This window comes from Mya arenaria, chromosome 9 (assembly GCF_026914265.1).
Source record: "Mya arenaria isolate MELC-2E11 chromosome 9, ASM2691426v1".
Lineage (NCBI taxonomy): Eukaryota > Metazoa > Mollusca > Bivalvia > Myida > Myidae > Mya > Mya arenaria.
The window spans coordinates 4793145-4818478 of NC_069130.1; the positions used below are offsets into that span (position 1 = coordinate 4793145).

A 25334-nucleotide genomic window follows, 5' to 3' on the forward strand; every position below is an offset into this window, starting at 1 on the left:
CAAAAACATCGAAAAATCGAATACCGAATTTGACATTCGAATACCAAACGTTCGATCGAATATTCGAATATTTGTTTTCCTCCCTAGATAGAAACCTTGCCTGGCGAAATTATTTTTCTGCAGGTTTGAGCACAATTATCAAGCTTAGATATTTGGTGTTAAGAATTGTCTCATGGTCCTCTATCAATATTATTAAAATTATGCCCCTGGGTTCAACATTGGCCCCGCCCCGATGGTCCCCTGTGTTACATAGAGATATAATGGGAAAACAACTTGGACCTTTCTTGACAGAAATCGATAGGCCTAGAGCTAAGCTATTTGGTGTGTGGCATTGTTTAGTGCTAACAAAGGTTTAACCTTTCACTCAGGTGAGCTATTTAGAGCCATCATAGCTCTTTTCTTCTTTTTTATTCTAATCAAACATATACAGCAGTTGGATATCTAGCCAGATCATATATAAGCCGATAATGGCCTCTGAAAAGCTTAGGGTGACAGCTTTTAAAGGAAGTCGTGTATTACTGTTGTCACCAACTCGTGGTCGGACCTTAGAAGGTCATTGCTTTTGATTACATGTTTGTATTTTATACACACATGTTTATGCTTTTGACTACAGATTCCCGAGTTTGACAATCTGTATCTGGATATGAATGGCATCATTCACGTTTGCTCCCACCCTGAGGATAACAACCCTCACTTTCGCATCACCGAGGAGAAAATCTTCGCCGATATCATTGACTACCTCGAGGTAAGTTTGCTGTTACACTGCTTTTTATTAGCCAGTTTTCGAAGAATGAAACTCTAGTTGTTGTCGCTGTTGTGATAAACACAAGCTATATATTGGCCATAACTCAACAATTCGTGAAGATAATCAATTTAAACCTGGTATAGAATATTAATTATATAGATATGTCTCTTGCTTTGACCGACAACAAAAAGGAGCAAATTATAAAATAGTTTGATCATTGCATTTTTAGCAGCAACCTTATGTGATTATTTGGATTTTTTGGCCGCTGTCACTTATCAACATTGTCAAACATATCATCAATGTCAGCGATTTAACTGACACTTTAAAGTTAATAATTCATAACTTTATTGACTAGTGTATATAACCTTTAGATATGACTGGTTCACACTTATGTTAAATGGTTTCAGTTCCTGTTCCGGATGATTAAGCCTCAGAAGGTGTTTTTCATGGCGGTGGATGGTGTGGCTCCGAGGGCCAAGATGAACCAGCAGCGGGGACGCAGATTTAGGTGAAAATCGAGTTTTGAGATCGTCATCTGATCAGAGTTAAACGGTTACAATAGAACAATGAGTGACATGATTTTTTTAAACGTTAAAAAAAGTGTGTTTGTCTATCTCAAGTATCGGGTTACGCGATTAAATTGGTTACAAAGGCTAACATCGGTTACATCGAACATTTTCAAGTTTAAACTAAAAGAAAACGAGTTTTTGAAGAAGAAAAAAAAGTTTTCGAACTTTTGAAAAACAATCATGTAACTCATTGTAAGAGTTGGTACCGTATATCTCTGATCAGATGTCGGCCTGAAAACTCGTGTTTTGAATTTAAATTTTAAAATGTTTGATGTAACCAGTTGCAACTAATGTAATTTGTAACCTGATGTGTATAGGTTTGGAAAAACAATCAAGTCCTGATTGTATCTATGGCAATCGTATAACGCTCATCTGATATCGACATGAAACCTCAATTTCAGGATGGAACTTTGTTGAATGAATATAATGTGCAAGGAATATTTACCTGTAACAACGGTAACCATACTTTGGGAAATGTTAAAAAATTCGATGCTTTCAATTTATGGACCGATTAATTGCTTCTATAATACCACTCCCTCTCTTTTGTCTCTCTCGGAATAATTACCTGAAGCAATTGTTACCATTTTATGAAAATTCGTTTTGAATTTATGAGCCAATTTTTTGCGCTAATTTGACCACTTCTTTCCTTTTGTCGTTGTCCCAGGGCAAGTTCGGGCCGATTTTGTGGCCAAAAATAGGTTATTGGCTGACAATGGTAATGATTTGTACTTTCTTTGCATGAAATATTTTGCAAGGACAAATACATGAATGTTTGTATAATATTTCTGGATCTATGCATGAAACTTAATGACAAATGTGCTCCCTTTGAATAAGCTTGTGTTTGGTTTGGAGCATGCTCTCTTAGGTTTCTCAGAAAGAACACCAGTGCCGGTAAAGGAAAATGACATGTGCCCGATGTCATTGCACCATTGTCAAGAAATGATTTGCCTCCCCGTATTCATATTTTGTGACTAGTTCATGAATTATGAGAGTAAAGAAATTATGATTAAAGTTACAATCTAGCGCTAAAATTCCATATTTAAAGAGCAGAGACGACCATCCCCCAAGACTTGAAAATGTCCTGATCCCTTCCTTTTGTGGTTTGGTATTTGACAAGTATGTAACCTGCAGATCCCTTCAGCATCCAGCCATTCATGGAATGATCAAACTAATAATGAAATGAATTGGTTTGCAATCATTTATTGTAAACAAAATAAGTTGAAATTAAATCCATACTGCAACAGTCGTGTTGTAGTATAGATGTGCGTCTTTCATTGATGGTGTTGTAAGTGTGAACCCCTCAAGGACAAGGTTCTCTTGGTCTCTTAAATGGACACCAGGGCCGGTATATATAAAACGTCTTAAGTCATTTACGCTTAATTTAAGTTTCTCCTTATCATCTAATACACCAATCTGATTACTTCTAAAAAAACTTCATTTTCCTTGAGGTAATTGGATATACACTATTTTATGTTATAGAAACTTCTACATATATTTAACTAGACAATGTTTTATTTGAAAAACTTAAGTTAATGTTCTAAATAACAATTACTACGGCCAAGAACTAGTTTGTGTCCAAAATGGACTTTGGAGTGAACTATTTCAATTAATTAACATCTAATTGTTGATTGTTTAGATCATGTTCATAAAATCTATTACCCCCAACTATGCACATGTAATTACAGGTCTGCACGGGACGCTCAAGAACTAGAGAAACTCGCAAGGCAAAAGGGCGAGGTCCTGCCCCCAGAGGAACGCTTTGATTCCAACTGCATCACCCCAGGTAGGCCATATTATTTGTTAGGTCTATCCCATAACGTACCAAGTGCAATGTAGACGGTTATGTAATAGTTACCGGACCAATTACCCAAGGTATTATAAGTATACACCATGACCACGAATGTTAGTTTCTTTTTTTACCATATTGTCCATTTTACAATGTAATTTGTTGTGTGTGTACATTGAAATATTGTGTGTTTTTTTTGTAATTTATCTGCACGCTACTCATTAATGAAAACACACAAACATTATCCATTATGGTGCAAGGTCCTTTCAAGCATCGACTTAAACTGTATCACATCTTGTATAATTTTATAAATGGGCATATTAATCAGACATTAATACTAAGATGTTTTCTGAACTTGTTCAAGTATTTGAATGTTAGACAAATTAGCGTGGCATGTTTATATCACAATAGTACATGCAACTAATACATAATAATTTTTGCGTTTTTATGAATCATACTGATATTCTTCATTTCAAACATATGCATGTGTATTTCTATTACCATATTTCAATTCATGATGAACATAAGAGATTCCCTCTAAATCTGCAGGTACACCGTTCATGGTTCGACTTCAGGAGCAGCTGAAATACTTTGTTGTGAAGAAAGTAAGCCAAGACCCACTGTGGAAGGGTGTGCGGGTCTATCTGTCTGGGCATGAGGTATGCTGGAGCTTTCCGCTAGTTGATAACGGAGCAAAGATTGTATACTATAAGTTAATACTTAGAAGAAAAATTATGTGGATATTGTGTATTATTTGGGTGACCCTTGATGAAATGATACTCTCGTTCACGATTAAATGTGTTTCAATCATTTTAAACCTAACAGCTTACATATCAAGTCATTTTGTTATGATGGAACTGAATTTTCAGACGCCGGGTGAGGGTGAACACAAGATCATGGACTTTATCCGGACGGAGAGGGCTGATCCCAACTTCGATCCCAACACCAGGCACTGTCTGTATGGGCTCGATGCTGATCTCGTGAGTACCATAGTAACAGTAAATTTTGGCGGCACACGAGCCTCCACAGTATTGTGTTTCAAAAGATCTAAGGCCTGGCAGCACATGGGCTCCACTTCCTGGGTATATATTACAATGTATTGTGTTTCAGACATAATTCTTGTTAGGCCTGGCCATACGAGAGCCCCACTTCCTAGTGTATATTACACTGTATTGTTTTCCAGATGTTGTTAGGCCTGGCCACAATCGAGCCCCACTTCCTAAAGTATATTACAATGTATTGTGTTTCAGATGTTGTTAGGCCTGGCAATATACGAGCCGCTACCTGGATGTCTACAACAGTGAACTGTGTCTAAGATTATGAAAGGTCTTGTGACACACACCACCCCAAATACCAGCCTTTATATAACACTTTATTATATTATATGTCAAATTCCTTTTCAATATTTTACATATCCAACAGTGAAAGTACAACACGCCGTTTGAAATATCCTTATTATGAGACTGTCGTTTTCTGATTCCGAATCATGCGAGTACCGTGGATAATCGGAACTACTTTCGCGTTGCTAAAAATAGCGTGACCAAAACAACTGGTAAAACCTTTCAACTTTTAAATACCTTAAATTATCAAACTTGACTCACGCTTCAGAAGCATTTAAATATTCAGGAACATGGTTCTCATGTTCTTCAAAGAGCCATGAGGATAAGAACGAAGCAGAGAACTCTTCCAATCTATCTAGACAGTTACTCTAGTGAACTAGTTGTTTGCCATTTCGAAGTTCATAAATTGTTGCAATCCCACGAATATTTACTTTGTTAAAAATGGCCGCGTTACGTCTACAGGAAATGACGATTAGTGTATGCTCGTAAAATAAGAACCGTTTTTTTGTTGTTGTTTTTTAATTGTTTTCAATTTGTTCATTTTCCTAAAACATAAATTATTATGTTCTTAGTTTGTTCAATAAAGTGAGTTTTTTTAATTTCTGACTTCGTTGTGATAGATGACGGTAAATTTTAATTAAATTGAAACAGAAAAATAAAAAGGAATAATTATATTAGCATATAAATAATAAATAGAATATTACGATAAAACGATTTTTTGGTAACCTGCATCACGTCTCGTTCAGTGAGTAAACATGTATCCGTGTTAACACAGGTCACCAGAAAAGCGTCCTATCATAATATTCCCTATATAAAGCCTCCAACATTAATGACGCAACGCCATTGGTCCAGGACTGGTCACGCGGTGATCCCATATTTTCCAAATTGGGTTACCAAATTAAGATCCTCCCAAAATGGCGACTTGGTTTTACGATTCTAAAGAATTGTCAACGTGATATATACGTTACGGGGTTAGAAGGTGACCCGATATGGGATTTACGGGGTGCAGGAAACCAATTTCGGTTTCGAGCTTCGCTCTCACCCGATATGGTTTCCATTGGTACGTATATAACATATCAAGTCACCAACAAACTCCGTAACTTAGTATTTTGTTTCAGATGTTCTCAGGCTCAGGCTCCCGATCATGTGTGTATTTTACATTGTATTGTGTTTCAGTAAATGAGAGGCCTGGCGACACACGAACCAGCTACCTGGCTGTATATTAAACTGTATTGTGTCTTACAAGTGATACCTGACGGCACACAAGCCCCACTTCCTGTATTGTATTATATTTCAGATGATGCTAGGCCTAGCGACACACGAGCCCCTCTTCACCCTGCTGAGAGAGGAGATCCGGTTTGGAGGCAAGGCCAAACAAAGGTCTGCTTGAACTTAAAGTGTTACATCTTGTTTATTCAACCCTGTACACATGTATCAAATACCAAAAAAAGCATTTCACGTTAAAGAAAGTTGATACAGTTTAAGCAATGGCACATATTTCTTTTTTTATGTGGATACTTGACATTTTGAGCAAACACGTTCATGTAATAGCATGTGTAAAGTTTGTATCATAACCACCCGTAAATTTTTAACATAAAGGAAAACAGTTGTCTATTAGTATCGGTTTCCTGGTTTTATCTCTCACCAAAGAGTTCCACGGTCTAACATTATTATATTTATGCAAAAAAGTACAGAAACAAGCTCAGTAGCAAAAAGTTTAAACTTAAACCCGGTTTAATGGCACTGGGTAAACGCCAAAAACAAAATCACAAACAAAAAAACATAGAAGAAACGCACAAAACTCCACAAACAGCACAATGCATACATACTATATATATATAAAAAATAGGTATGTTCATCAAGATTTGTTACGTATCGCCTTGGAACTTGTCCACTCTTTAACATCACTCTTATCCCAACAATCCTTAATAAAGATAAAACGCAAAAGGTAAATCTTATCAAAGAATGCATTAACTTTATGAAACTTTAATAAAACAAATAATAATAAACGTAAACGTAAACCCCAAGTACTTGATTAGAGATCCCAACTCTATCTGCAGACGGAGGGAAACAATTCAGAGCACCTATTTTATTCAAAGATACGATGCAGTCAATGTCTATTTTGCAATTAAACAGGCTTTAGCTGGATTCTGTTTCATATCAGCTTACACCTACACCTTTTTCACAATTATATTGAATATTCCTGTTCTTCCTGTTTCAGACCTCAAACGCCAGAGGAGACGACCTTTCACCTCCTGCATCTATCCCTGTTTCGCGAGTATCTTGACATTGAATTTTCCGAACTCAAGGACGGGTTGAAAGACTTTGAGTACAACCTTGAGAATGTTATAGACGATTGGGTTCTAATGGGCTTCCTTGTTGGGAACGATTTCATACCCCATCTTCCCAACCTCCACATTAACCACGAAGCCTTACCCCTCCTATGGAAGACATACATCGAGGTTTTACCGGAATGTGGCGGTAAGACAAAGATAGCAGAATATTAACCTTTGACTTTAATCAAACTTTTAGTATGCTTGCACTTATTAACATGCATTTCGCTCTTCGATGTAAAAATAGCTAGAAACAATCTAGGTATTATTTTCTTAGCTTAAGAATTAAACACAATGCATAAAAATCTTTAGAGCTTTTTTGAAATGTTTACAAATTATTTTCTACAATTGAATGAGTAGTAACTGCAAGCTCATTCTAAATTGTTTATTTATTAACGATTGTGAAGCGCAAGTGGTATAATTTTAGTCATGGGGATAGTAGGTGTGGTATTTTTTATTGCCGTATTGTTGAGGACAGAGTTCAATTATTATTATGCATATTAAAATTGAATATCATTGTAATTCATCCACATTCTTCTTATTGCATGGTACGAGCTCTGCGTACTGTTTAACGCTCTGATATGACTTGGAATTAATAAATGAAGGAAGAAAAAGAAAGCTTACGAACAAGCGTTATTACACTTGGGATGCTAATGCTGGTACATGAATACACATGATTTAACATTTTCAGGTTATATAAACAATGGAGGCATTTTAAATCTTGAGAGGTTTGAAAAATACCTGAAAGAGTTGTCAAAGGTGAGTTTCAACCCCCTGTAGTACCTGATAGCTTTTTCTAAGGTGAGTTTCAACCCCCTGTAGTACCTCATAGCTTTGTCTTAGATTTTAACCAACCTTTGTCTGGGATGTTTTATACCCTCTTGGTACCTGCTAGCTTTGTCTAGGGTGAGTTTCAACACATGTGGTTTCTTGGGGCACATGTAATGCATTCCAGTAAAACGAAAAATACATTGATTTCATGTATAAACTTGCATACAGAACGCAATGCATTTTCAATATTTCAATGTAATTGTCATTTTGCTATTTTTGACATTCGCAAGTTCTGATATTAATGAATGCCAATCAGTTCAAATCTAGTTATCCACTTTGGATAATCTTTTGAAATAAAAACATTTAATTTAATTAATATTCTTCACTTTCAAATTGATGTATTTCAGTATGACCTTGAATTTTTTTCTGAGCTTCAAGAGAAGAAATCAGGGGCCAGTGCAGAGCTGTCTGAGGTCTTATCCGAGGCCAGGAAACAAGGCAAAAACCAGGTACACAATACGGTTCAAGCTTCTTGTTTACATTGAAGATTCAAGATTTTCTGGGTATAATTGTATTCAGGTGTGATTAAAAATGGAAACGTCAGGTTTTCATGTTTCGGAAAACATTACATTTAACCAGCAACCAGATGCATTATGGGAAACAGTGCCTGGTCCTCCGTTAAATTGGAGAGATAAAGACACTTGTTTTGTTACAATCCACCTGAAACAAGTTTTCAAGTACATTTGCATATTGTAGCAGCCTGCGGGAAATCTTCATGCTGTGTACCAGCAGTTTGCCCTAGAGGACACTTTGGATGGGGAGGAAGTGGAGGATAAGGAGCTGGGAACCGAACTCATGCCTAAGCTGGATGACCGCTCAGGTATGTAAGGAACTGAACTCATTTTCTCATATTTTAATTGTGACAATAGATACATTCATTTCATACCAATTTAATTTTTATTTAAACTATTGCATGATTATAACACAAAATACAGCTACGGGGCAGCAACAGTTTTGTTCTTATATTTGACATCACTGTAGCCTTGTATGCATGTGCACTTCTTTTGGTTATATTACAGCAAAAAAATAAGATGTTTGTTGTTAATTTAAAATGCGTTGGAAAGTAAAGTGTTATTATTACTATTTTCACAATACTTTAAAGGTTTGTAGTAAAGTCAGTTGATCTATTTGATTGTATCACTTCTTGTTGCTTGTTTTCAGACGCATTGCAAATGCATCTCAAAGTATGCTACAGTCATACATTTTAATTTCAAATTTTGAGACAGATTCTACCCGAGTCAAGTACACTTGTGTTGTCATGGAAACCATTCATCTAGATGAAGCGTCTGTCAAAGTTTGCAAATTTCTTCCATCAATGTTGATTGCATTGAGCTTAATTTGTACAAATTCAAAAACACTTCCAACATAAGTTATTTAGATTTCCAAAATGTCCACAACCCTTTTATTATTCCATATAAAATTACGATTTCAAGTGAGAACATGGCAAGAAAGGTGTCTATCCAAACTAATTTGGTTTTCCAGAAGACCAGGACACCGAAGATTACTCAGAGGGGAATACTCTTGATGATGAGTTCCGGCACCACAAAAACCACTACTACATGACGAAACTGAAGTATGCGAGAGTCACTCCGTAAGTATAAGGGTTGGGGGAGAGGGATATGGTGTTATATCCCTGTACCACAAACGCCACTTTTTCTGGGGTATGATAGAGTCACGCCATCGTATAACGGGAGGGGTGAACGCTTGATGTGGGCAACATATTATGATAAAACTGTTTAAAAGGCATACACAATAGAGGATCTTATGGTAAAGGAATACAACATTCCTGCTTTCAAACTTTTGTTTTCATTATGTAGTGGCACCTCAACATTGTATTGGCATCACTTGAAATTTTGTATTTGTGTGTATTTTCCAGTGAGGTACTGTGTTTCAAGGCTAAAGGCTATGAGAGGGTTAACAGTGTAACAAATCTGTCTTACAAATCAACTTCAGTCTTGCACTTTCAGACATTTCATTTCATACTTATTTCCATGCTGAAGTACTGAACTTGATTGATGTGAATTTTCCAGGGAGGTGCTGCGTGACCAGGCTAAAGGCTATGTGAGGGGAATACAGTGGATCCTTCTCTACTACTATCAAGGGGTCCCATCTTGGAGTTGGTAGGCAACTTTGTATCTTGTGTTTTGTTGTATTTTCGTTTAAAGCAGACTCTAATTGCATGCATGTTGTGGTAAAACTTGAGTAATCTGAAAGTTAGTAATTGCAAAGCAAAGCATTGGTGATGTCAGTGCTGTAAGTTGATGTCAAATAATAATTGCATCAATAGTGCTTCTTTGAATTTCCAATCCAGCTACAATGACTGTCAAAAAACTTCAGAATATAAACGAAATGGATTTAACCTTGGACATTTATATGGCATTCAAGCTGCTAGTATCATTTAATTCCATTATAATAATACATATGGGACCGGTTTTTCATATCTTTTTCGGGAAAAGAACCTTACATAGATTAGAAAATTCTGAGTCTTACATTTTGGGAAGACATGATATCGCTTGGCATCAAGTTTTGGAAATGTTTAAGGTTACAAAGAGCAAGCTTGTTTCATCTAAACCCTATTAAAAGAATGCTATTAATTTATTTAAAGTTTTTAAATATACCAAACATTATATTTTTTTTACAAATAAAATGTTTCAAAAGTGAAACATATAAAGGTTATAAATATGTTTATATAGTATTAAAGTCTGAATGGAATCAAATGTCTGTGCTTTTATATATATACGTTTTGCTGCAGTGGCAGAAGATTGAGCATTGCCAACATCAGCGTGAACAAGTATGAGGCCTGTCAGTTGCACTACTTGGCGTTTGTGCCAAAGTTATCAGAGAATCAATCATTTTTTATCCCTTAGAATCTTATCCGATGTTTTCAAAATAATACTTGCTATTGTGCGACATTATTCCAAGTGGTTTACAGTCAACATACCATTACTTTAGTCGGTCGTATGAATACAAATTGGGATCAATATGTCATTTGGTTGAAGTCAACGAAAATAATCTTAAGACCCTCAAATGCAGTATTTTATTACTGTGATTATGCTCCCCGAATGGAGAGCATATAGTTGCTTCTTTATCCGTCCGTCTTTCCGTCTGTAACACAATTGCCCAGAGATTAACTTCAAAACTACTGATGTAATTTAAACAAAATTTGGTATATGTATAAATGACAACGGGAAAAAGTGCAGTGCACAAGAATCATACTCCTATCATACATATTTATTAAGGTATCTCCTCTTAACTATTCTTTCATAACTGTTTCTAATCCGGGCATAAATTAAAGATAGGATTGAAATAGAAGTTGATATAATGATAGATGTCAATGAGAGGAAGTGCAGAGCTCAAGAGCGATTAACCTATCATGCCTATTTATTAGGTTATCATCCTTAAACCTCTTTTTACACTTGGTGCTTGCACACTCCTGTCGGGAGTAGAACTTCAAAACTACTGATGGTATCGAGATAAAAACATAGTTCATAGATATATGGCAATGAGAGGAAGTGGAGCGCACACGAACCTTACTCATCACGCACTTGTGTTTAAACATTCTAAAACCATTTATTTTAACAGTACTTTTAATGATAATCTCTGCCCTTTCATAGAAAATAAGCGTATTGGGAGCATCCATCAAATTTAGTGATATTATAGTGTGTTTGTTGCTGTTGTTGTAGTTTTGTTGTTCGTCTGTTTGTTGTTTTATTTTTGTTTTGTTTCGTATTTATGTCTGTTTTTTATTTGTGGTGTGTTTGGGGATGGTCCATGTTACCAGTAGACAACTTTACTTTAGTGATTCGGATTTGGATTAGTTTTGCCCAACTCTGTAAAATATCGTTTATTTGGCGACCTTCATGACGTTTATTTGACGACCTTTATGACACTTTCATGATTTTATTATGTTATCAGATGGCAGGATGAAACTGATTATCCGTTTCAATGTAGGTTTTACCCGCACCACTACGCGCCCTACGTGAGCGACGTGAAGGACTTTGCAGACGTAGATTTGAAATTTGACATAGGCACGCCCTTCATGCCATTTGAGCAGCTGATGGCCGTGTTACCTGCCGCTAGCAAGGAACTGTTACCCGTACCTTACCAGGTAGGTGTATCTATATGGTGTTTAGTTTCCTGAAACTCAAAGTGATTTTCCACATCTGTTTTTAAAACATATCACTGAAGTTCATTCTTGTGCATCTTATCATTAAAGCATAAATTGCTGATCAACTTAAAAGATACTTATTTAATTTGGTAGACATGTTCACAATGTATGTAATATATGTATCAAGTCCTCTATGAAGCTCAATCTGGTTGTACTTAGAGCATTGAAGATACTTAAGGATTAAGACTCAACGATTATCACAGGGAAAACATTGCCAGTACTTATATTTAATTTTCAGCATTCAGGTTTACAACTTTAATTGGAGAATATTTTGTTTTTAACCATCTCAGAACCTGATGACTAACGCTACATCACCGGTGATCGAGTTCTACCCGCCAGATTTTAAGACAGATCTGAACGGTAAACAACAGGACTGGGAGGCTGTTGTGCTCATACCCTTCATTGATGAGGTATATGACATTTAAACATTGTTGCTTGTACCTAGGGAATGATACAGATCGCCCTTGCATGTCTGTGGCATGCTTTATTTAATATCTTTGTCTGAATTAGTAGTAAAATTTACTTTGTTTTATATTTTTGTTATGATATTTGGCTCGTTTAAACTTTAACATATCCAGGTTTTAAGTTGAAAACAAAGTGGAGGGGGAATGATTCTTAGATTTAATCTTTTTGAAGTTACAACAAGCAAACTAAAATGAAACTGGCATCATGGCTTTTTCTAGGCACTCAACACTTAAAAGCTACATTTAAGGTAGGGGTTACTTTGTGAGAATAAAGCCATTGTTAACATGTGCAATTTCAGAAGCTCCTTAGAGTTATAGCTAAAGGTAAGAAAAGGTGCTGTCTTGTTATGGCCCCACATTTCGGTCATCAAGGAAATGTAAACTACTTGTACAATGTTTCCTGTGATGATTAAAACTAACAATATATGATACAAATAACATACAAAGTTTACATACATAGCAGTTTAACCTAATACTATTTCAACTAAACACGCTTAAACATTTTTGTCTTATATTTAATATCTCAATTCTTCACAGACCAAAATGATATGCCCATATTTACTTATCACCATGTTCCTCGTTTGCAGTGCAATGGTTTTTTTTAGAAACCTGGCTTAAAACCTTCTAAAAGAAACTACTCACCACTTTGTAATCAATCCTTACTTAGGAGGTGGAAGTTTCATTGCAGTATGCATGTATAAGCCTTTCCTGAAATTTCATAGTAGTCTGCCTTTCGCATAGGGTTTCGTGCTCGAACCATGTCAGAGGTATATAGAAGTCTGCCTGTCACTGAGGGTTGTGTGCTCGAGCCCGCCTAAGGTTTCATGGCAGGCTGTCTCTCACTGAATGTTGCGTGCCTGAGCAATGGCTGATGTTCCATAACAGTCTGGCTCTCACTGAGGGTTGTGTGCTCGAACCATACTTGAGGTTTCATAACAGTCTGTCATTCACTGAGGGTTGTCTACTTGAGCCATGCCTGATGTTTCATATAAGTGTGTCTCCCTCTGAGGGTTGTCTGCTCGAGCCATTCCTGTGGTTTCATATAAGTTTGTCTCTTTCTAAGGGTTGTGTGCTCGAACCATGACTGGATCACTATCTTTTGCCCCTCAAAACTGACACTAGCTCTAATTTCTGCAAAGGAAACCAGACTTATACATGTTTTTTTTTCAAGTTATGTCACATTATTTCTAAGAAAAAATATTAATTTTAAACTAAATATAACAAACTTTCTATGTTATCATCGACATTCGGTCTTCTGCAAATCATGATGATTCGATTACCTGTATATATAATGAGAAGTGGGAAAAGCGTTAGAGTTATGGAAGTCTTAGAGAAATTGCCCCAGTTAAAAATGTCGGGTTTGTATTTTTCAACAAATTGAGTCTATATTTTTCCTAGAACCGACTGTTGGAGGCAATACGGCCCGTGTGTCACTTGCTGACCCCTAATGAAAAGGCCCGTTACAGTCATGGGCCACATCTGCTGTATGAATATGTAGAGGAGCCCGGAGAGCCGTATCGCTCCATACTGCCAGAGGCGTTCCCTGATATAGCTGCCAACCACGCCAGGTGACTTCATCCAGTAGTGTATTTTTCATGGATTCAATATAAGTAAGCAAGTATCTAGGTCCACTCCTTTTTAGTTTACCGGGATGTTCAGCAGCTATTAAGTAGTCTGTCCTGGAGTGTTCCGTAGCCATTTAGTAGTCAGTCCTGGATGGTTCCGTAGTCATTAATTAGTCAGTCCTGGAGTGTTCTGTAGATATAAGGTAGTCAGTCCTGAAGTGTTCAGTAGCCATTTAGGAGCTAGTACTGTAGTGTTCTATAGCCATTTAGTAGCCAAACCTTGAGTATTCTGTATATATTTAGTAGTGAGTCCTGAAGTGTTCTGTATATATTTAGAAGCCAGTCCTGGGGTAGTCATTTAGTAGTGAGTCTTTGAGTGTTCTGTTTATATTTAGTAGTCATGGCCGGTTCTGTAGATATTTAGCAGCCAGTCCTGAGATTTTCAGTAGCAAGTTCTGGAGTGTTCCATACCCATTTAGTGGTCACTCCTTGGTAGTTTTGTAATTATTTGGTAGTCAGTCCTGGAGTTTTCTCTGGATATTAAGTAGTCAGTCCTGGTTGTTCTAAAGATATTAGGTAGTCAGTCCTGGAGTGTTTTGTACATAATTATTAGTAAGTAACTGATATTTATGTAGCTATGTGGTAAGTCATGGAATGTTTTGTTGGTATTAAGTAGTCTGTCCTGGCTTGTTCTGTAGATATTTAGTAGTCTGTCCTGGAGCGTTTTGAAAATATATCTTAGTCTGTCCTATTCAGTAGATATTGAGATATCTGTCCTGGAATGTTTTTTTAAGTATTTATTAGTTTTTCCTTGCGTGTTTTGTAGATATTGAGTAGTCTGTCCTGGCTTGTTCAGTAGATATTGAGCAGTCTGTCCTGGCTTGTTCAGTAGATATTGAGCAGTCTGTCCTGGCTTGTTCAGTAGATATTGAGCAGTCTGTCCTGGAGTGTTTTGTAAATATTTTTTAGTATTTCCTTGAGTGTTTTGTAGAAATTGAGTAGCCTGTCCTGGGTTGTTCTGTTGATATTTAATAGTCAGTCTCGGAGTGCTCTCTGTAGAAATTGAGTAGCCTGTCCTGGGTTGTTCTGTATATATTTAGTAGTCAGTGCTGGAGTGTTCTGTAGATGTATGGTAGTCAGTGCTGAAATATTCTGTACATAATTAGTAGTCAGTCCTGGTGTGTTCTGTAGGTATAAGAAATTCAGTGCTAAAACGTTCTGTAGATATTTAGCAGTCAGTCATGGAGTGTTCGGTATATATTTAATATTCACTCTTGACGTGTTCTTTGGATATTTAGTAGTCTGTTCTGGCATGTTCTGTATATATTTAGTCAGTTCTGGTATCTCTGTATATATTTAGTAGTCAGTACTGGAGTACCTGTACATATATATTAGTAAGACCTCGAGTGTTCGGTAGCCACTCGTTAGTCTGTCATGTGATTCACTCCTGCATTCACAACAGGTGTTTTCGTGAGCATCATTTTTTCGATTAATTTCATACATATTCTGTTTTGAACTTTTTGACAAATTATATTGAAAACAGTATAGTCTAGTACACTGTGAAGGCTCTTGGTACACCACGGGTTGTTACGTAGCTTGTATGCAGTATTGTGTATACCATGGGGTGTTACGTAGCTAGTATGTTGTTTCTTGTACATCATAGGTTGTTACATAGCTAGTATGCAGTATCTTGTACACCATGGGTTGTAACACAGCCAGTATGCACTATCGTATACACCATTGGTTGAAACAAAGCTGCAATGCAATATCGTGTACAGCATGGTTTGTTACAAAAAGAGTATGCAGTATATTTTACATCATGGGTTGTTACATAGGCAGTATACAGTGTAGTGTACACCACGGGTAGCCACATAGTTAGTATGCAGTCTATTGTACACCATTGGTTGGTTTAAAGTCAGTTAGCAGTATATTAAACGTCATGGGCTGAAACATATCTAGTTTGTACTATCTTGTACATTATGGGTTGTAACAAAGCTTGTATTCACTATCTTTCACATCATGGGTTGTAACATAGCCAGTATGCAGTATATTGTACATCATGGGTAGTGACATAGCCAGTATGCAGTATATTGTACATCATGGGTAGTGACATAGCCAGTATGCAGTATATTGTACATCATAGGTTGTTACATAGCTAGTATGCAGTATCTTGTACACCATGGGTTGTAACACAGCCAGTATGCATTATATTGTATATCATGGGTTGTAGCATAGCCAGTATACATTATATTGTGCATAATGGGTTTTAACATGGCCAGTTTGCATTATCTTGTACATCTTGGGTTGTTACATAGCCAGTATACATTATCTTGTCTATCATGGATTGACTCAAAGCCAGTATGCATTATCTTGTACATAATGGGTTTTAACATGGTCAGTTTGCATTATCTTGTACATCATGGGTTATTACATAGCCAGCATGCATTATCTTAATCAACATCGGTTGTTACATGCCTAGTATGCACTTTATTGTACATATTTGTGTTGTGACATGGCTATTGTGCAGTATATTGTACAGCAATGATTGTTACAAAACTAGTATGCAATTTCGTGTACATCATGGGTATAAACATATCTAGTATGCACTATCTTGTAAATGTTGTACATCATGGGTTGTTCCATAGCCATAATGCACTATCTTGTACATCATATGTTGTTACATAGCTAATATGCAGTATATCTACTACATCTTTTCAGGTTGACCAAGGTGAATCAAGACGACCACCATATTCACCCTGCCCAGCTCCGGATGGGCATACTGCCAGGGGCCAAGCTAAATATGTTCTTCCCAGGATTTCCCACACTAAGACATATATCTTATAGGGTTTGTATGTCTACAAAATACATCACTGTAAGAGAATTGTCAGCTGAGTTTCATAGGCAGTTTGCTTTATAATGATATGCTGCAAATGGCTTTGGAATGATATGTTTGCAACTGTATGAGAAAAAAAATGCCTCGTACCATAAATGATCATATAGACTTCCTGAAGGTATAGTTCCTAGGGTGACCTTCTGTCAAATATCTTCACCTCATGTTGATTTATTGAAAACAAACATCGTTGCCAGGGGCGGGGCTAGCTACGACTATAGTTCGATATGGAAAACTATGAAAATCTTCTCTTTAAAAACACCTGGTTTCAAAATAAGCTCACTGAAATGTTCCTTAGTTGACCATATATCACATTCCTTCACCCCATTGTAATTCACACCCCATGTTAATTTATTGAAAACAAACATCGTTGCCAGGGGCGGGGCTAGCTACGACTATAGTTCGATATGGAAAACTATTAAAATCTTCTCTTTAAAAACACCTGGTTTCAAAATAAGCTCACTGAAATGTTCCTTAGTTGACCATATATCACATTCCTTCACCCCATTGTAATTCATGAAAAACATGGCCGCTAAGGTCATTATGTGCTTATTCAAAGTAACAATGTGCTTCTTTGACATAAATATTGTAACATTTATGGATCTTTACATTTTACATATGTTACATCTTTTTCATGTTTTATAAGCCGTTTAAGAAACGAGACGTGTTATTATATCAATTGCGGCGTAACGGTGGAAGGCGTCCGCTATGCTGTCCGATCAAAACATTTAGAACACTTTCTCCCATCAGGTGAATGATAAAGGGCCATCTTGGTTTATAACAAATGTTTCTTACAGGCCGAGTTGAGCAAAAAAGGTGTAAAAGTATTCCAAGCCAACAGTCGAGGTTTCAACACGATTTTACATATCGAGGCCTCAAAATCAGTGCCATTGGTCGACAATATTGCCCAGGAATACCTGGGTCATGAGATTTACGTCAGCTGGCCGCACCTGTATGAGGCTAAAGTTGTGGCCGTCTGTGACGAAAAATACTGGTACAGTGTTGACCAAAATACTGCACATATTCCATTGTGGAAATGTATTATATTTCTTTCAATGGGCCGTTTCATATAATATGCAATGAAATTAACAGATAATAATTACATATAAACAAATAATTGACACGGCTCCATATCACTGATATACATACTCATAAGTGTTAAACCACTGAAGATATCTACTGGCCATTGGTTACCTTGGACAAAGAAATGCACTTGGAAAGCAATAATGACTTTGTAAGCTATCTTAATACTTTTCTAGCTTCAGCCAAGTAAATGATGACAGAAAGGAGCCTTCAGAGTAAACCTAGAATGCAGCTAGACACCTTGAATGAGAAAGAGAATAAGAATTGGAACAAGGAGCGAGACACCATTGAATACAGGTGGGTAGGGTCCCTGGTTTATACCATGTAATAGCGGTGTAGAATTGACCTTGAATACACCGAGAGGCCGTGGATGACAACATGACCAATATCTGGTACAAGGAAAGAGCCAACATAGCTGAAGGGTGGGTGGGGTAACTGGTTTATACCATTATGTTATAGGGGTGTAGGGTTGACTTTGAATACACCGAGATGCCGTGGATGACAACATGACCAATATCTGGTACAAGGAAAGAGACACATAGCTGAAAGGTGGGTGGAGTTAACTGGTTTATACCATTATGTAATAGGGGTGTAGGGTTGACCTTGAATACGCCGAGACACCTTGGATGAGAACATGACTAATATCTGGTATAAAGAGAGATACACCGTAGCTGAAATGTGGATTGGGTTTCTGGTTTTTACTATTTTCACAGGGAAAGATAGGGTATGGAAATACAGTCATTATCTGTAGTAACACACAATAGCGGCTATTATTATTGTCCTTCTGCTGTCTTAAAAATGGTTGAGCTTTGTTTGCAGCTTGTGGTGATGTTAATTGGCATTAAATGATACAGGAAAAGGTCTAAGATAGAACATAAGAAACAAAAGAGATCCTAATGGTATTATTATACCCTCACCACAACCACGTAGTGGTCTGAGGTATATAGGAATCACCTTCCTGTCCATCCGTTTGTCCTTCAGGTCGTTCGTATTTACTTCAAACTTCATATACATATTGACTGTGTTACATATTATAAGCATGAACGTAATTGCTGCTTTCTCATCAAAAAGGACATTCAATGAGCATACAACTGTCCCAGTGAAACTTTTTTGACAAGAAAATGGTGTAGTGGGAGTATTAGTCGCATCCAGTGATAGCTCTAGTTTTATAGTTTTATTTGGACAAAAATTAAACAAGATTGCAAGAGACTGATATGGTACATGTATGATATCCTTGCAGATACCGTGATCGACTGGGAGTGGAGGTGGGACAGACACACATTCTGCTACGGGCCCTGCCCATAACAGGCAGAAAGTAAGTCATTCTGTTTAAGGCTTGCGCCAAGGTGATAAATATTTCATATGGAAGCTGGTTGCAGGCACTGATTATTGTTATAAAGCGTGGATTAACCTGTAGTATGATGATGTAAGTTAGTACTTACTAAGTGCAGGTTTTAGTTTTGTGAAAGACAAACTTACATTATTATTAATATGTATGTTGATAACATGAACTGTTATAGATGTAGTGCATTATGTTGTACTGAATTGTTCCAGGTACATTATTGATTCCAATGAACGTATCACCATGGAGAAACAGTTTGGTGCAAATCCGGTCACCTTTGCTCTCCAGGCAACTGTCAAGGTAGGGAGTTTTTAACAAGTGCACCATTGATATTCTATTCCTGATAGATAAAGATAAAGTCTTTCTTGTTGTCTTTGTGCCTAACCAGGGTACAGGCATAGTTAAAGTAGGAAGGCATTTGTGACGTGGCAATCAGTAAAATCACTTTTCGACACACTCCTGGGCTTCTCTTTCAGACATCTTGATTCTGTGGTAATGTCACGAATGGCGTATCCGCAACTGTTTCAAACTTTTGTTCAAGTTAAATTTACAAGAATGCATAGAATGAATCAATAAGGAAAATATGGCATTTCAACACGTGACCCAAACCTGTCATGAAATGGTTCCCAGGAGCTAGCGAGTTATTTGATCTTCCAGTAGTAATAAAGATCCAGCTTATGACACAGTGCTAATGGGCTATAGGAAATGCTTCAGTTGTCCTTTCTTACTGAACAGTAACTCAACAATTCCATGAGAGTTTCTGCCGCAGTTTAGGAAAAGCTTTACGTTGCCCTGGTAAGTTTCTGCCAGTTCTCGAATCTCTCCCTGAGTACATGCCTGAAAATGGCATATTTTGGAAATTTGTAGTATTTCATGACATGATTTTTACATTTTCAAATGAGTTGTTTATTTGCAGGAAATTACACTTGTACATGAGCCGGGCTTCGGGAAGGTTACCACTCTGTCAGAGTACATGCCAGTGAAGGCTCAGGTATTGAATAGTTAAATATTGCAACATGTAAGCATTTTAAGCACTAGTTTGTTATGAATCATGAATTTGTTACTTAACCACCCTAGAAAGTATCTTGGATATGGCTAAAACAGAAATCATAGTCATTTTATTTGGTTAAAAACTGTAGTTTTATAAGGAACCTAATGATATATTTCATTTCTCAGCCATTATTATGATACTTCCTATGATCGAGCAGAGAATAATCAGATAATATGGTCAGATCACATCAGATTTCAAATCAGAGCCAAGAGATTCCAACTAGTGGCAGAGCAACAGGAGATTCTATTGTAATTTGTCTGGCATGAACATTATACAAAAATATTTTGTATGATTGTATGCAAAAAATATTTGTATAATTTTTGCTTTTTAATTTGATCCTTGATTTTGCCTGCAGGTCTTCATGTTGGGTTGGCCCCACTACGGCTGTCAGGGGGAAGTGTTGCGAATTGACATGCAGAGTTGGGATGTGAAAATCAACCTCTCCATTCTGGAGGAGCCAAGCCTGGCATACATTGTTAACACCATGCAGGTAGGGCCACATACAATGTTGTATCTTGTATACATGTGTAGTGGTCACAGATAGAGAGGAAAGGAGTAAGAATCAACCCCTAAATCTTGGAGGAACCAAGCATGGCTGAAATCTTCAGCACTATGAAGGTACACCAGTTTGGGTAGCTCTCTAGCATCCCTAACAATGACTGTAAAAATCTGAGTATATCACTTTTATTCAACACACTTTTATTCAACACAGATTTTAATTAATTACCCGGAAATCACAGAGAGTGCACCTTTTTCGTATCAACAGAAATTATTTGTTACTGAATGCCGGCTTTAAAGGACTGTTGTCCAGTATATCCCTGGTGTTGTGGTGGTCAAGAAGCTGGGATTCAGTAGTCACTAGCTCCTCAAACTTATATGGCTATCTATAAATTTCATAGATGATATCGTTATATGGTTCCTTTTTCCTCCCTATAAAGGACTTTGACATCCAGTATGTCCCTGGTTTTGTGGGGGCACAGAAGCTGGGAATCAGCAGTCACCTGTTGTCCCAACTAACAGGGACCATCTATGTTACTGCGGGCTGCGAGGAGGTCGTCAGTGAACAAATGAACCCTCACAGGTACATAATGAGCTTTTGTTACTACTCCACAGTAAAAATAGTGATAATACACTTATTTATACTGGCTAAATTTCCATTCCCTGTACATGTACCATTATTATGTCAGAGTTCTTTTCTTTTATGTAGGAGCAATTTTTTAGTCTTAAGATGTATCAAATATCAATCAATGATCATATTTCAAAAACAATATTTATTTAACAATGATTGCAAATTTTTTTTTAACTATAATACATAATCATATGTATTGGCACTATGTGGCATGATAGTGTGGTTTGCTTCTTGTTGGGGAAACTTGAGTATCCGAAGAAAACCCACTTGTCAAGCCAACGAACCAAACTAGCATATGCCCTGGCTGAGAGTCAAACCTGGGGCACCATGGTGAGAAGCAAATGCCCTAACAACAGTCTGGTAGTCACATAGTCGTATATTACACAGTAATGAGGCTAGACAGTTCAGTATCGCAATCTGATTTTACTTTATGCAGGGTGAACATTGGTTTGAACCTGAAGTTTACAAAGAAGCAAGAGGAGGTGCCAGGGTACACTAGGCTGCAGGACGGAAAATGGGCCTACTCCTTCAAGAGTTTCGACACCCTCAGGGATTATATTAAGAAGTAAGTTGGTTTTTATGTTCTATGTATTTTGCGTTTACCCTAGTGCCATTAAAAGGTTTTTTTGTTTAAACATTTGCTACTAAGCTTGTTTCTCTTGTTTGTCGCATTTATATTAAGACAAACTGCAAGGAAGTTGGTGAAGGGTTTGATTATTGACCATAAGAGAAAAAGGGTGTCGTAAGACAACAGCATATGATGTATGAAATTTAAAATTATTTCTTCCATCAATGGAGATACATTTTAAGTAATATAAAGATACATTTCAAGATCACTATGAAATAATGGTGAAATAACAAATAAATCAATAAAATGTATTATAATAAACAAAGAAAAGTGCAATCTAACATTCTGTGGAACACAGTCAACATCATGTTCAGCAATAACAGTCATCTAAACTATATCTGTAACTTGATTTCTAATTAACATCGAATTTAATCTAAACAATTGGCCTAATTTGCCAATTATTGATGGTTGTACCTACTGCCTGTGTATGCTAACTGACGTTGTGTGCCTACTGCCAGTGTATACTTACTGACGATGTGTGCCTACTGCCAGTGTATACTTTATGGCGTTGTGTGCCTACTGCCAGTGTATACTTACTGACGTTGTGTGCCTACTGCCAGTGTATACTTTATGGCGTTGTGTGCCTACTGCCAGTGTATACTTACTGACGTTGTGTGCCTACTGCCTGTGTATGCTAACTGACGTTGTGTGCCTACTGCCAGTGTATACTTACTGACGATGTGTGCCTACTGCCAGTGTATACTTACTGACGTTGTGTGCCTACTGCCAGTGTATACTTACTGACGATGTGTGCCAACTGCCGGTGTAAATTAATGGCGTTGTGTGCCTACTGCCAGTGTATACTTACTGACGTTGTGTGCCTACTGCCAGTGTATACTTACTGACGTTGTGTGCCTACTGCCTATGTATACTTACTGACGTTGTGTGCCAACTGCCGGTGTAAATTAATGGCGTTGTGTGCCCACTGCCAGTGTATACTTACTGATGTTGTCAGCCAACTGCCAGTGTTAACTTAATGACATTGTGTGCGTACTGCAAATGTATACAGTCAGTGTATACTAACTGACCGTCTGTGTATACTGCCAGTGTATACTTACTGACCGTCTGTGACTATTGCCAGTGTTTACTAAACGACCGTCTGTGCCTATTACCAGTGTATATCTACTGACCGTCTATGCCTACTGCCAGTGTATACTTACTGACCGCCCGTGCTTACTGCCAGTGTATACTTACTGACCATCTGTGATTACTGCCAGTGTATACTTACTGACCGTCTGTGACTACTGCCAGTGTATACTTAATAACCTCCTGTGCCTACTGCCAGTGTATATTTACTGACCGTCTGTGCCTACTGCCAGTGTATACTTACTGACCGTCTGTGACTACTGCCAGTGTATACTTACTGACCGTCTGTGACTTCTGCCAGTGTATACTTACTGACCGTCTGTGCCTACTGCCAGTGTATACTTACTGACCGTCTGTGACTACTGCCAGTGTATACTTACTGACCGTCTGTGCCTACTGCCAGTGTATACTTACTGACCGTCCGTGCTTACTGCCAGTGTATACTTACTGACCGTCTGTGCCTACTGCCAGTGTATACTTACTGACCGTCCGTGCTTACTGCCAGTGTATACTTACTGACCGTCTGTGCCTACTGCCAGTGTATACTTACTGACCGTCTGCGACTATTGCCAATGTATACTTACTTACCGTCTGCGACTATTGCCAATGTATACTTACTGACCGTCTGCGACTATTGCCAATGTATACTTACTGACCATGTGTGCCTACTGCCAGTGTATACTTACTGACCGTCTGCGACTTATGCCATTGTGTATTTACTGACCGTGTGTGACTATTGCCAGTGTATATTTACTGACCGTCTGTGACTATTGCCAGTGTTTACTTACTGAGAGTCTGTGCCTACTACCAGTGTATATTTGCTGACTGTCTGTGACTATTAAGCCGTGTTTTCTTACTGACCATCTGTGCCTAGTGCCAGTGTATTCTTACTGACTGCCTGTGACTATTGCCAGTGTATAGTTCCTGAGGTCTGTGCCTACTAACAGTGTATACTTACTGACCGTCGGTGACTATTGCCAGTGTATACTTACTGACCTTCTGTGCCTACTGCCAGTGTATAAATTCTGACTGTCTGAGCCTACTGCAAGTGTATACTTTCTGACCGTCTGTGTCTACTGCTGGTGTATACTGACTAACCGTCTGTGCGTATTGCCCGTGTATGCGAACTGACCCTCTGTGCCAATTGCCAGTGTATGCTCACTGACAGTCTGTGCTACTGCCAGTGTATACTTACTGACCGTTTGTGCCTACTGCCAGTGTATTCTTACTGCCCAACTGTGCCTACTGTCAATGTATACTTACTGAGAGTCTGTGCATACTGGCAGTGTATACTCACTAACCGTTTGTTCTACTCCAAGTGTATACTTACTGACCGTATGTGTCTACTGCCAGTATATACTTACTGACCGTCTGTGTCTACCGCCAGTGTATACTCACTGACCGTTTGTGCTACTGCCAGTGTATACTTACTGAGAGTCTGTGAATACTGGCAGTGTATACTCACTAACCGTTTGTTCTACTCCAAGTGTATACTTACTGACCGTATGTGTCTACTGCCAGTATATACTTACTGACTGTCTGTGTCTACCGCCAGTGTATACTCACTGACCGTTTGTACTACTGCCAGTGTATACTTACTGAGAGTCTGTGCATACTGGCAGTGTATACTCACTAACCGTTTGTTCTACTCCAAGTGTATACTTACTGACCGTATGTGTCTGCTGCCAGTATATACCTACTGACCGTCTGTGTCTACCGCCAGTGTATACTCACTAACTGTTTGTGCTACTGCAAGTGTATACTTACTGACCGTCTGTGTCTACTGGCAGTGTACACTCACTAACTGTTTGTGCTACTGCAAGTGTATACTTACTGACCGTCTGTGACTACTGCCAGTGTATACTTACTGATAGTCCGTATCTACTGCCAGTGTATTCTCACGGACCGTCTGTGTCTACTGCCAGTGTATACTTACTGACCGTCTGTGACTACTACCAGTTTATTCTCACGGACCGTCTGTGTCTACTGCAAGTGTATACTCATTAATAGTCTGTATCTACTGCCAGTGTATACCTACTGAGAGTCTGTGTCTACTACCAGTGTATACTTTCTGACCGTCTGTCATTACTGCCAGTGTATACTTACAGACCATCTCTGCCCACTGCCAGTGTATGTTTACTGACCTTTTGTGCCCATTGCCAGTGTTTACATACTGACCGTCTGTGCCCACTGTCAGTGTATACTTACTGACCGTCTGTGCCTACTGCCAGTGTATACCTACAAACCCTCTGTGTCTACTGCCAGTGTATACCTAAAAACCCTCTGGGTCTACTGTCAGTGTTATCATACTGACCGTCTGTGAA

At 37.9% G+C, this 25334-nt stretch overlaps 1 protein-coding gene across 1 annotated transcript in view; it reads left to right on the plus strand.

Annotated features, from left to right (window-relative positions):
• Positions 1-25334, plus strand: part of LOC128202681 (5'-3' exoribonuclease 1-like) — a 76022-nt gene that overhangs the window by 6188 nt on the left and 44500 nt on the right. Inside the window, 24 exon segments of the mRNA XM_052903729.1 lie at positions 614-745; positions 1153-1253; positions 3000-3097; positions 3650-3759; positions 3970-4080; positions 5738-5820; positions 6662-6921; positions 7465-7532; positions 7952-8053; positions 8301-8424; positions 9087-9195; positions 9635-9724; positions 11556-11712; positions 12063-12182; positions 13635-13804; positions 16520-16646; positions 17489-17707; positions 18114-18196; positions 19015-19089; positions 19329-19416; positions 20033-20107; positions 20523-20657; positions 21106-21248; positions 21733-21861. Coding sequence (XP_052759689.1) covers positions 614-745; positions 1153-1253; positions 3000-3097; positions 3650-3759; positions 3970-4080; positions 5738-5820; positions 6662-6921; positions 7465-7532; positions 7952-8053; positions 8301-8424; positions 9087-9195; positions 9635-9724; positions 11556-11712; positions 12063-12182; positions 13635-13804; positions 16520-16646; positions 17489-17707; positions 18114-18196; positions 19015-19089; positions 19329-19416; positions 20033-20107; positions 20523-20657; positions 21106-21248; positions 21733-21861 — 2909 coding nt within the window.